The 13,602-nt window shown below is 36.2% G+C and overlaps 1 protein-coding gene across 1 annotated transcript in view; it reads right to left on the reverse strand.

The window, feature by feature from the left end:
* GADL1 (glutamate decarboxylase like 1) overlaps positions 1-13,602 on the reverse strand; it is a 139,946-nt gene that overhangs the window by 92,378 nt on the left and 33,966 nt on the right. Inside the window, exons 10-11 of the mRNA XM_069472023.1 lie at positions 9,381-9,445; positions 8,979-9,060 (exon numbers count right to left, since the gene is read on the reverse strand). Coding sequence (XP_069328124.1) covers positions 8,979-9,060; positions 9,381-9,445 — 147 coding nt within the window. The remainder of the gene's footprint in view (positions 1-8,978; positions 9,061-9,380; positions 9,446-13,602) is intronic.

The raw sequence follows: 13,602 nt of genomic DNA on the forward strand, positions 1-13,602 counted from the left end.
AAAGATAAGCTTGCTATTTTATAGAGTTTTCATTTTTCTACCCAGATCATAATTAATTTCTTTATTATATGCCACCAACAATTTCTATACAAATTAGTATTTAAGTACAATTACTAAAAATCTATATGAAATAAATTTACATTTACCACTTCTGGGTTATTTACAAAATTAGAACACTTCTTTTATTCACATGTATTTGTGTTGAACGCTTTGCATTACCATGCAAGAAAAAAATTGACTCCCTGAAATTTTTTTGCCTTGAAAGAAAAAGGCTAGAAAGACTAATTAGGAGTATTAGGTATGCTTTTAGAAATCTTCCTTGTAAAAAAACCAACATGACAAGTAGAATTGTACAAAGAAAAACAAATGGAATGATATACTGCAAGTTTAAAGAGCCTCAAGTACCATACCAGAGAGTAGTAACAGAAGAGACGGACTTGTTGCCGCGAGTTAATAGTAAAATAAAAGGGGAAAAAAGGCAGATGCTTGGAATCCTTTAAAAATGCTAAAACCAAATTTTAGCCTACCCACTGAGACAGGTGTAGCACACTAATTATGGCATAATTTTTTTTCATTACATTCTTTCCAGGTTTCTTTTTATGCCCTTACCCTTATGTTTCTTTTATTTTAGATTTTAATTTATATAATCTTCCTATATTATGGGACCCTAATCAGTTTGTTACAAGGTAGAGTGGAAAAAATTCAGTCTGTAAATAGAATCCTCTTTCTGGGATACTGTTCAACTGCTGGATTTTGTCAAATCACAGATGACAAAAGGACACAAAGGTAGAATTTCACTTTTTTTTTTGTCATTTCCTAGAAAATCTGAAGTCTTCTGTGATGACTGGCAGAGAAGCAAAAGTTGAAGTTTTATACTGAAATGGGCTGACTGCCAAGATGAGTGAATTCTTTCCCTGGAAGGGCATTAGAGAGATTCCCACGCCCTTAGGGTTCTCCAGAAACAGGCAGAAAATATAAAACCCAATAGTGGGCAGAAACCTAACTCATCTGAGCCAAACTGATGAAATAAATGTAGTTTAATCAGTAGGACCAGGTGGCAGTCACCCAAGGGTTTTGAAGGAACTCAAGGATGAAATTGGGAAACGGTTGGCCAAGATGCTGGATCCAACATTACTAAGAGCCACTGCCAGCAAACTGGCAGATTGTGAATGTCATCCTGTTCATTAGAAGGGGTCAAGAGAGGACCCAGGGAACCTTAGAAAAGCAAGTATGTCTTCCGCTTGTCCAGTCTCCAATAAAGAACAGCATCGTTAGACACTAAAACAAAAATAACTTCCTAGGGGAAAGACAATATGGTTTCTGAAAAAGGAAAGCATGAGTCACTGATTTATTATTGGTCTCTGAGGCATGTAGATAAAAGGCCAAATGTTGGCACAGCCTAGAGTAAAGATTTTTTAAGTGCCAGCATGAGATGGGATGCAAGGAGGTAATGGATGTATTAAACCATATGGATAGCACAAACAATAATTTCCATACCCTATCAAAAAAAAATCCCTGTGTACTGGCAAGAAGGGACACTCCTTGAGACTTGAAAAATCAGGATGCATGATAAAGGACATGTTACTTCCCACTGTGGGTAACAAACTTAAAACATATTACCATTTGGTGGTATTGGAAAGAGATACAAATTTAGTTACTTCAGGAAACAGTTTTTGAGTGCCAGAGTTTGTACTAAGTAGTGGGACTACAGTGTGAATAAGACAATTCTGTTCCCAAGTAGCTCACAGTCTACCAAACAGATGATTCCAAGAACCGTGGAATGGGCTCTGAGGATGGCCTGCTCAAGCCCTACATTAGGACCTGTGCACATTTTTACAACTAGATGGTAACTATTAATAATAATGGAAATCAGGCGGTACCATCATGATTACATCATAACACATCTCTTAGAGCTATAGTCAGCAATAGAATTAATATGCTAGGCTATATGGAGCATAGATGTAAAACAAAGTAAAGATTTACTTGTTAAAATTAATGGCAATGATATAACAATACCAAGAAATAAATCCTAAAACCCAATTTTATTGGTTTGTTTGATGGAGAAAGATATAATGGATTTTGAACACGTGAGATTCTATTAATAACATTATTATATTCCTTTACACCATAGAGAAGGAAAGCAGAAATGATAGAAATGTTATTACTGGCAACATCATTTTTTAAATGTCATGCACCCACATATACACAAAATTTCCAAAAGCCTCATGAAAAAAAATTAACTGTTGCTTATTGTAATTTTAGAAGCACAGGAATTAAAAAAGAAAAGGGATATTTACTAATCATGTATTTAATGATTTCTGTCAGTGTGATGTAATTCTCAAACTTACTCAAAGGTCTGGGAAGAATTTTCTCAGCTCAAGCAAGAACACTCAAGATATAGAAAATGGTTTTGGTAGCACCAAGCATAAGAGATTGATATCTCTCCTACGAGTCAAATGCTTCCCTTTTCCAATCAGTTTTAAACATCTACCTTCACCTTTTCTGCTACATTAGGTAGGAGGCTGTCATTCTAAATAAATTTATAATGTACATGCATAGAGAAAGTGAGAGTGCTCTCTGGCATGAAAGAAAAAGATTTCTTTGATGATCAGATTGTTCAGTATTTTCAAACCACCTAATGGCGCTTCCATGGGAACTCTATGAAGAAAAGCAACTACTGAAAAAGAAATCCTCACAGAAGCAGATATGGCTTGTTCCAGTTTCTCTGATAAAAAATATAGTTTCTCTTTTTTCTTTTCTTGCACAGTTTTTTAAATGGCTTGTAACAGTTATTATTTGCAGTATCAATTATCATTCAGATTAGAAATGAGAATGGGGCTGAGAAAGGACTCATTTCTCAAGTGTAGTATTCCAGCCAAAATTCTTTGCTTTCTCCTGTGGGAACCACAATGGGAAATGACACTAGGCTCCCTTTTCTTTTCTTTTCTTTTTTATTTTTTTTTTCATTACAGTGTGTGGCCCATAGCACATCCTCAATGACTACGTATTGAATGAATATCCTACTCCTCTTCTTCCTGCTACTCCTCTTAAAGAAGAATTGGGTCTACATCCTGAGCTTCCTCTAGAATAAAGATAAAAGAAGAAAATTTCAAGCTTATTTCCAAGGCCTCACATTTAAAACCTAGGTAACCTGGAATTGCATGTCAATAACCCGAGCCAAAGAACATCCCTCAGAAGGAGGTATAAAATATCAATAGGTAAAATTAGAGGGAAAATGTTTGCATCTCTGTTTGTAAGTGTGCAAATGTATTGCCTATCAAATTGATGAAACTAAATATCCCTGTGATATCAAAGGCTAAAACACAAACGCACACATACACACACACACGCAAACACACACTCATACTCTGCTAGTGAGAATGTAAACAATTTTTGGAAGAAAAATTAGGAAACCATTAGAAAGCTAGCCACAATTCTTCCACTTCTGGGGATTTATCCTAAAGAAAGACTAAAGAATGGGCACAAAATTTAGCCACAAAGATGCAACCAAATTTGTAACAGCCAAAAATTAAAATCATCTAATTGGCCAGTAATAGGGGGTTGGCCAAGTTAATTATACTGTATCACAAAGACAGGATATTATGCAGCTTTTAAAATTGTATAGAATGCATATTGAGGTGAAACACTGTTCACAGTTTTGTTAAATAGAAAATGCATACTAAAAGCAAAATGTGCTACAAATTTTGTAGATTAGGTACGGTGCATATGTATACATTGAAATGTATGTATGCATAGGGAAATATATAAAAGGCCACGTATTAATAATCTATGTTCCTTTTTCTTCATCTTTCTCTTTATCTGAATTTTATGATTCATCTATGATAACATGAATTACTTCTGAAATAAAAATATAAAAATGGACATGAGTTTTAAAAATCCATAGTGTCAACACAATCTTTCTTTAAAAAAATATTTCACTTGACTTCTCTGCAGCTGCTAGGTTCAACAGGAAGGCTTTGTAAATTGAAATGGGATGATAATGGTAGGCATAAATAGATAGGAATAATCTATAGTTGAAAAGCCTTCTGATTAGCATGTTTCATGTTCTGATGTATCTGTTGGGTTTTTTTGACTAAAACAATCCTTCTAATAAACACTAAAAATTAAAAAGCTGATACTAGATTTTTCTCTCTTTATGCAACTGATTCTTATAATATAATGCCCTTTATTTTAGATCAAAGTATCAAAACTGTCTTTGATCCAAAACAGCCACGTAGATCCAGCATTTATGTTTACATCTGAAGTCAACCTATTTATAATCATAGACTTTTTTTTAATTTCTGACTTTCTTTTTAAATCTATGATGCAAAGAGGGTTGATGATAGTACAACTTCCAGAGCAATAGCTATACTTTGTTTCTGAAGCTGTACTCTTTACTAATATAGGAAATAAAAAATGGAAACACTACCAGCCAATCATAAAAACATCATTGTGAATGTCAGGGCTTTCAGGGTACAAATTAGGGAATTAGTTTTCCATTAACAGCAGTAATATTTATTAAATAATTTGTTTGCTTTTAACTAGAGTTATCCTCTTACATCAACAGGAGATGTTAGTCCAAATTAAAATCACTGTTCATCAATTTCTGTCCTAATACAAGCCCTGTGTTAGGCAATAGAGTTCAAGCATAATTTTAATCATTGTATCTCAGAGTTCTCAAAGGAATAATTTCGGGAAAGGGAAAAATTAAAAACTCTTAGTTGTTGCTGACATGAAGGCAGATATTTCTGAGGACTTTTAATGTATTTAGTTAATCACTAAGTTTTTTAAATGCATATTAGTTTTCTGTTTTTTTCCTTTTTGAATGAATACTTGGGTAGGCACTGTGGACAAAGTGGTGAATATAATGACATAGTCTTTCTCTTCATGCAGCTTACATTCTAGTGTGGGGGCGGGGAATTATGTTACATGAGAAATTGTAATTATAAATGGTGTAACTATAAACATTTTGAAGGAGGGGAACAGAGTCTGAGAAAGAATAATGGGGAGGTGCCCATTACCTTGGTAAGTCTGGAGACTCTTCCTTGAGAATGTGACATTTAAGCTGTCACATGAAGAATGAAAGTTATTCACACTCCTCATGTTCTGTGGGTCTCAGAAAACACTATCCTAAAATATAGAACCTTGGAGGTCATTCTCTGGCCTTCTTTCACCTTCCTCCCCTGATGCGTGGTCGTAAAAAATTCTCTGACCTACTTCCCCTAAAAGGACGTCATAAGATCCTCCTTCCAGAGGGGTTGCCCTATACCCAGAGGCCAAGAAGAAGGTGAACAAACAGGCCTTCTTGAGCACCCCCACAGCTTATTGTCATTAGAGGAGACCCTTTTGCCCTTCAATCACTTCTGCACCACTGTCCATAAAAATACAGTTTTCCTGGGTCTTTGAGTCTACATTTTTGAAAGTTCCCATGTCACGTGAAACGTTGGTTAAATATATTTGTTATGCTTTTCTCTTGTTAATCTGTCTTTTGATATAGGAATGTCAGCTGTGACCCTTGTGATGGGTCAAAATAGACTACTTTTCCCCCCTACATGCTCTCTTCTCACTTTGGTTGGCATTGCTCTTTCTATTTCTTTCTGCTACCTCTCCGGCCATTCTGACTCAGCCTTCACAGGGAGCTACTTCTTTTCTATCCAATCTTTAGTCTCTGAACTTCTTTAGGTCTAAGGTCTAGGCCCTCTTTTCTTCTCATTCCAAAGTTCCTCCCGAGGCATCCTATCTAATCCTATGACCTAGGTATCATCTATATGTCAAAAATTCCTTAATAGACTTTTCCAGCCCAGGCCTCTTTTCCTAGATTTGGATCCATATGTCAACAGCCTACATGACCTCTCACTGAATATCTCATGGGAATCTTGAATTTAGTACAAGCCATGCTAAAATAAAGATATTTCACTATCAACTCTTCTCCTCCCCCAGTGAACTCCACCCCCTAAATAAGACCATTCACGCAGCTGCTGTATTAGTAAGCAGAGTCTCAACCATGACACCTACTTCTCCCTTATCTCCCACAGACAATGAGTAATTCAGCCCTGTCTAGTTGGCAGCTAAACTATACTATATCTTCAATTTCACCACAATTTCCCATCTCCCTTACCATCAACTCTTGCTTAGATACCACAAACATTTTCTTACTCTTGCCTCCATTCTTTTTACCCTCCAAGTCATTGTCTTAAATGAAAATTTAATTTTCAGATTACTCCCTAGTTTTAATGTTCTTCCGTTGTTCTGAAGATCAAGTCTAATAACACTAGGGTGGTCTCTAAGAGCCTACATGATCTACCCACTGCTTAATCCTGTAGTCTTAGCCTATGTCAGTCTTCACATTATTCTCTGTGCTTCAGCTGCAATAGACTTCTTTCAGTTTCTAAAATAAAAAAAAAAGGGAACTTCCTTTCTTAGAGAATTTTTGCATGCTGTTCCTCCCACTTGGTACATCTTAGATTTTCCTGCTATGTATTCTCAAAGTCCCATATCCTTCTCTGTATCAGATAGGGGTGCATTAGCTGCAAGAAACAGATTAACCAATGGAGAGGGTTTCACAATAAAAACATTTAATTTTAATTACCTCATATCACAAAAAGTCCAGAATTAGGCACTTCCAAAATTGAGGCAACATTTCAAAATCATTATCCCAGACCAAGATTTTCCCTTGTCTGTTCTGACATTCTATGCATGTTCATTTTTAAATTTAGGGTCACTGCATTATGGCAGCAAGCTGGCTGTCAGAGACCCATGCATCATGTTCTGACACAACTGCATTCAAAGCAGAAAAGTGGGGGAAGAATGTTCTCCTCTTGGGTATATCACCTCTGTTACAGAGTAAAATCTTTTTCATCACGTTCACCAGAGCTGTGTCATACAGTGACCACAGGGGAGGCTAGTCAGGTGAGTATTGGGAGTTGGGCAAGAAGAGAAGGAGGTAGAAATGGTGGTTGACTTTACAATCAACAGAATCTGATAGCATTTGGTGCACTTACTCTTTGGTGCAGCAAGTAAAGAATTAAATTGTACATTTGTGTTCATTGTCTTCTCTGTGAGATTATAAACTCTTTGACTATGGGGAATATGTCTGTCTTGTTCACTGCTGTAAGTCTAGAATCAGCACAGTGCCTGACCTACGTAGATCAGTTAGTGTTGATAGAAAGAATGAATGAATGATTATGAAAGAGAACAATGGAATCAGAAAACAAGTACAAAACAGACAGAGAACTGCCAACACAAAACTGATTGCCCTGTCTCATTTCTCATGGTTCAGCTTTCTATTCCATTTAAATTAAAAACAGTCCTTTCATCAAAAAAAGACAATTTTCTGAAAGTGCACAATTGTTTGCATAGTAAATTCAATTCTCCTAACCTCTTAATTCCTGCCATGAGAGTAGACATGGGTATTATTATTGTCATTGAGATACAAGAATGAATTATTTTAAAAACATAAAATTTTAACCCCTGTTAAGGAGTTATATGATCCAGAAAATTTTAAATTGCCTCAAGTACATAAATGTAAATCAATTCTTGGCTAAATCACTCAAATATCATTCAACAAGAAAAAGTGAATCCAAGCTAGGAAGTTATTTAACAGAGTAGTCATAAAATTTTTGCTCTAAATTTTTCCACTCTTGAGAGCATCACACCAACAGATGAGTTTGTCATTCAGATTGGCTGATTAGGAAGAAAGCAAATGTAAACTGCCTGGCACATAAAGGATGCTGGATGCATTTTTGTTCCTATGTTTAGACCAACAACTCCTTTAATTTACTCCTATCTCTGTCATGCCCTAAATACATACCTATGGGCAAGTTGATCATGTTATTTGGGTCACCAATGAAACAGTAACCCTAAACTACCTTTCAGCTGTAAATACAGTCACAACACAATTTTAAAACTTAAATTAAAACTGTTAAATTATATTGGTTATATTCAACTATAGCCAACCTAATAAAATACTAAGGAACTGATTCATATTCCTGAGAGTGTCTATTTCTACAGATGCAAAATCTATTTCTGATGGGCATTCTGTTCATGTCAAAACATACAGGGCACTAACATACAAATATCATAATTTTTTTTTTAAAAAAAGAAGAGTTGTAAATATCTACACATGCAAGACTAGGTTTCAAGTTTTAAATATGGTTTTCATTTGAAATAAAATTCCTTAAAAACAGAAAATGACTTTAGCATTGGCAAAGGGAGTCCCCTAAGAAAAAAAATGTAAACAGATGGCTGAGAAAGATCACCCACATGCTGAACACAGATCTTGAGGAGGCATTTCTAAGAATGAAGTAGCACTTCCCAGCCTGGGCCACTTCCCACAAGGATCCTTATTTAACCCATGGAAAACAGAGTTTATGCTTCTGGCCAACAGAAACCTCAACAACTTTTTTCCCACTTGCTTCATAGTAACCCAGACTAGTTTTCAACTCTTCCCCATGTTCCAAAAGATGCTATGTACCAACCACTTGAGACAAGCAATCCCTTAATAAATCAGTGTTCGATGATCAGCCCTGTACTAACATCTTCCCATATAAACGGGCTGTTAAGCTCTAGCTAAGCATATTAAGCATTCAATTTAATGTATGACACACATCTGTTCCACTTTCTCAGTGAGCAGAAGTTTCAAGATAACTTAAATCCCAGACTTAATCAAGGAGAAAAAAATCTTGGCAACGTTTAAAACTGAGTTTTAAAATATAATCCAAATGAGGGCGAGAGAGACCATTTTGCTGTAACTAATGAGATTATATAATACCTAAATCAAATCCACAAAATTACCTGAGCAGAAACACCAAATCTTTTTTCTGGGATTATTTATCTTTCATTTGGAGACCATCAACATTTCCCAAAGACCTTCATCTACACCTGGCCCAAGTCACCAAAGGACAAGCAAAAATGGAGTCCTCCGCAAACATGGCAATTTAACACCCCCAGTGTCCAAGGACCATAAGAGGAAAACTCACGGATTTGTCTTTCACGAGGAGAGCACAGCACTGGATTCCAGCCATCAGCATCTTGTGTGGGTTCCAGGCCACAGAGTCAGCCCTATTGTGTTAAACAAAGAAAAAAAAAAAAAAAAAACAGAATAGGGAGAGGAGTCAATTAATTTCTACAGAAAGAACAATACCATTAGCAGGATACACATTCAGTACTCACATACAAGTTACCATTCTGCAAAATTTACTTGTCTGAGTGGTTTGGTGAATTTGGAGAGTTTTTTCTTTTTTCTTTTTTTTTTTTGTTTGTTTAAGCAAAACTATTACTTTGTTTTTGCCTATTTTCAAAATATTACTTGGATGATCAATGTCCAAAGAGATCCCTTTGCCTAAATAAAAGTCAACTGTGACCTGGGAAACTACATTTACCTGTGGATACCATGGAGAAGCTTGCGATGCTTCCTTGACATCAAAGCTGAGCCACCCCAAGAAGCCTGTTGAGATAGTTATATAATCAAAACAATGTTATTTCAATTTTATTTGTTTTCCAGCAGGTTGTCATAGAAAACCCACAGTGGCAATCTCAATCTGTGTTATCTGATACTTTGTTTTATGTCATATTAACTAATTTGTACTCTAGGAAATTTTGATCACTGACTCAACTCAGGCAACCAGAACCTCATCACAATTGATGGACCCCCAACTGACCCTTAGAATTTAAATTCACACATCATAAAGAAATTGGGATACTAACCAGTTGAGCTGTGTGTGTATGAAAATAGGTTAAAAGTCCATGTCCTATTGAAGATTAGACTCTATAACAGACAACATCTTCACAATGTTGCCATTTTGCCATTCACACTGTGTGATGAGACATGGGCTGGCATTCTATATAATGAATGAAGCACATTAGTGTCAAGGTGAGTAGAAGGCCAACTAGGGTGGACTAGCTAGGAAAATCTCCCGTTAATGAAAAATTAGATCCCTTTAGTCAAATGTCTTTCAGAAATATTTGCAAATCAAACATGGAAGAGTGAGAGAGGAATCTTAGGACATAAGGAAGTTATTCATTAAAGAGATAAATTTTATGAGCAAAGGAGAGAGGAGTTGAGAAGAAAGGAAATCCCATAGTCAACAAGTCTGGAGGGAAGGAAGGGGGAATCAATGTAGAAAATACAAAAGTTGGCCGGGCGCGGTGGCTCACGCCTGTAATCCTAGCACTCTGGGAGGCCGAGGCGGGTGGATTGCTCAAGGTCAGGAGTTTGAGACCAGCCTGAGCGAGACCCCGTCTCTACTAAAAATAGAACGACATTATATGGACAACTAAAAATCTATATAGAAAAAATTAGTCGGGCATAGTGGCGCATGCCTGTAGTCCCAGCTACTCGGGAGGCTGAGGCAGTAGGATTGCTTAAGCCGAGGAGTCTGAGGTTGCTGTGAGCTAAGCTGACGCCACGGCACTCACTCTAGCCTGGGCAACAAAGTGAGACTCTGTCTCAACAAAAAAAAAAAAAAAGAAAATACAAAAGTCAGTTTGCTCCTTGAAAACTGAGCAGACTTCTAAGTTTTAATTTGTAGGACTCTGAAGGATGACTCCCCTGAGAGAATCTGAGGAGAATAGCTTGGACTATATTAAATGCTTTCCGTGTTCATTTTACCCTTACAACATCCTATTGAGAATGGAGTGATTTTCACCTCCATTTTTAATAGATAAACTAAGGTATTAGGTAAATTGTCCAAGGTCTCACAGGTAATAAAAATAAGACTCAGATCCAAAGCCCATTCTCCTTTCATAACATCATGACTTAAGGAAGATGACAATTTGGCCAAATTGGAGAGTACGGTGTGGCAAATTGAGGGTGATGGAAATGCTTTATGAAGTAGGTGAGTTTAGGAGTTGCCTAAGATACAGGCAAAGGCTATCCTATTTTGGGTTATAGAATTTTAAAAGATAGGTAGACATCAATATTATGTAGAAAGAAATGCAAAGATTGTATGCCCCACAGATATAGAAGGTAAAGGAAATGAAACATCTTCATGATCCTCAGAGTACTACAAAAACCGGGCCAGTTGGTGACCAATAAAGAGAAAGTACAGCACAAGCCACTTTGTAGCCTTACATCTCATTTAAAAACAACTCTCTCATTCAGAGCTGAGACTAGGGTGAAGCGAATGAGTCACTAGGGTGCACAATTTAAAGAGGAGCTCACTCTCAGAGTTGGACCCTTGCATAGCCCCAAAGTGAATGCTTCTTTAAATATAAGCCTTAAGAATCCCACATGCCTCACCTTAGCACCAGCCTTGATTCCCATGCACTAGAGTCTCCAACAACATGGTGGGGTCCCCAAAGGCTTGCGAGCTCTGATGTGTCTCAAGGTTGGTGTGTGTGCAAGTCCCCAAGGTTCCCAGGTGTAGCATTGATGACTTGGGGTTGCCAGTCAAGTTCCCTTCTTGCTGCACTCTCTCCCCCACTGGAATTCACAACACACCACATGCCACTAAGGCAGGGCTGCAAAGGCAACTGCCTGTAGCATTGAGGAAAATGCTGAGGAAATTTTATTCTAGCCTTACCACTGAGGATTCCAGATCTGAATTTTGAGATCTTGATCCTATCAAACATTAAGATGCCTTACATTAGGTTTTTTTTACTTTCATCACACACTATAAATACTAAGTTGCCTACCTTTCTCAATTCTTTTTCATCCCCCAACCTCATTGAGAACCTACCAGTGACAACTAGGGGAAGGATTAGTTAGTAGGACTCAGCTACACCCATTTACTCTCTCACTCCTTCCACCTGCCCCATACCCCGTCTTCTACTCCTTCATGTCCCCTGTACTACCCTCTGCCTCCTCTTCCTCTCTGAAAGAGTAAATCATATTCTTCCCATCCTAGTGAGCTGGATTTAAGTTTTAAAATCACATTAATTCTTTCAAAGCATTAGTTCACTGGTTTACAAAGTGATTTGGCAGGGTTAAGGACAGCTTATCCACAAAATTATTCTCCTAAAGGAAAAAAAAAAAACATACCCCTGATGTCAATCCCCTACTTCAATTTGCTTTACTTGCTAAGTTCCTAACTCCAGAACATGCAAAAATATTAAACCAATCATCTAAATGATCAAGAAACTTGATTTTCCATCTCAATAAGGACTGTCATTATCATATGCTAGGTATCATGGTAAACCATTTGACATATTTTTTCTTTTTAATTAATTATTTAATAAATTAATAGTAGAATCAGTCCTGAAAGGGAGGTGGAGGCAGAAGTGGAAATGAGATTTGGTAGCTTCTAAAGCCCATAATTTTATTTTTCTTTTATTTACTTACTCTTAAATTTTTTTATTTTTTTTATTATGGATGCATAATAGTAGTACATATTTATAGGGTACATATGATGTTTTGATACAGGCATATACAATATGTAATAATTACATCAGGGCAATTGGGGTATCCATCACCTCAAGCATTTATCATTTCTTTGTGTTAGGAACATTCCAATTCCACTCTTTTAGTTATTTTAAAGTATACCCTAACTTATTATTGACTATAACCACAACTTTGTTGTGCTATCAAAGATTATTCATTCTATCTAATTATCTAACTATATTCTTGCACCCATTAACCATCCCCACTTTATTCCCTGCTCCCTGCTACCCTTCCCAGCCTCTGGTAACCATCATTCTAACTCTCTGTCTTCATGAAATCAATTGTTTTTAATGTTTAGCTACCACATATGAGTGAGAACGTGTGAGATTTGTCTTTCTGTGCCTGGCTTATTTCACTTAACATAATCTTCTTTAGTTCTATCCATATTGTTGCAAATGACAGGATTTCATTCTTCTTTATGAAAAGCCAGTGATTTTAAACACAATGTTACTACTGCCTTCTCTTAGACTTGGCATGAAGAGTGGGTAAGAGATCAGGAAGCTTTGCTGAGAATGTGAGGTTTCTCAGAAGCCACAGCCTCTGCTTCAAAGAATAACTGGACCAGACCTGACATTCTTGTCCAAGGAAGAGGCTAAAATGCCATTTGCTTTCATGGAAGAAGAATGGTACTGAAGGCAAAAGATTCTAACAAAACTGAAGTTTTTCTTATTTAGTTGTTTAAAAATGTACTATAATTAACCAAATTTAAGACATCATCAAATATAATATTTGCCATTTTTTGTATATCACTAAGAAAGAAAAAAATTACATCACAATGCCAATTTCACAGATATTAAAAATATTTTTTAAAAGTGCATCTTAGATTTAATAAAATATAGTATGTATGCAGGGCAACTTGGTTTTATGGAAAACCCAGAAGAACAAGTAATCATAATTTCATTTTCAAAATGAGATAAAGTAAATATCAGTTTTTAATATTTTTAAAGATCTTTATAGAAGATTCCTTTAGAAGATTTCCAAGAGGTCAAAGCAATTACTGCTATTTTGTTAACATTTTATTTTTAAAAAATAAACCACCAATGATGTAAGAAGTTTCTTCAAGATAAGCTAGATGTTCCTGTAATATTAATAACATTTTATCCATTTGACATTTACAATACTACAGACAGGTGAACACTATCTTTACAGGTCAGATAGGCTGCTGTCAAATTTGATCTAATTCTATAGGCATTTGCCAGATGCCTACTATGCACAAATAGAAT

Source organism: Eulemur rufifrons, chromosome 7, assembly GCF_041146395.1.
Source record: "Eulemur rufifrons isolate Redbay chromosome 7, OSU_ERuf_1, whole genome shotgun sequence".
NCBI lineage: Eukaryota > Metazoa > Chordata > Mammalia > Primates > Lemuridae > Eulemur > Eulemur rufifrons.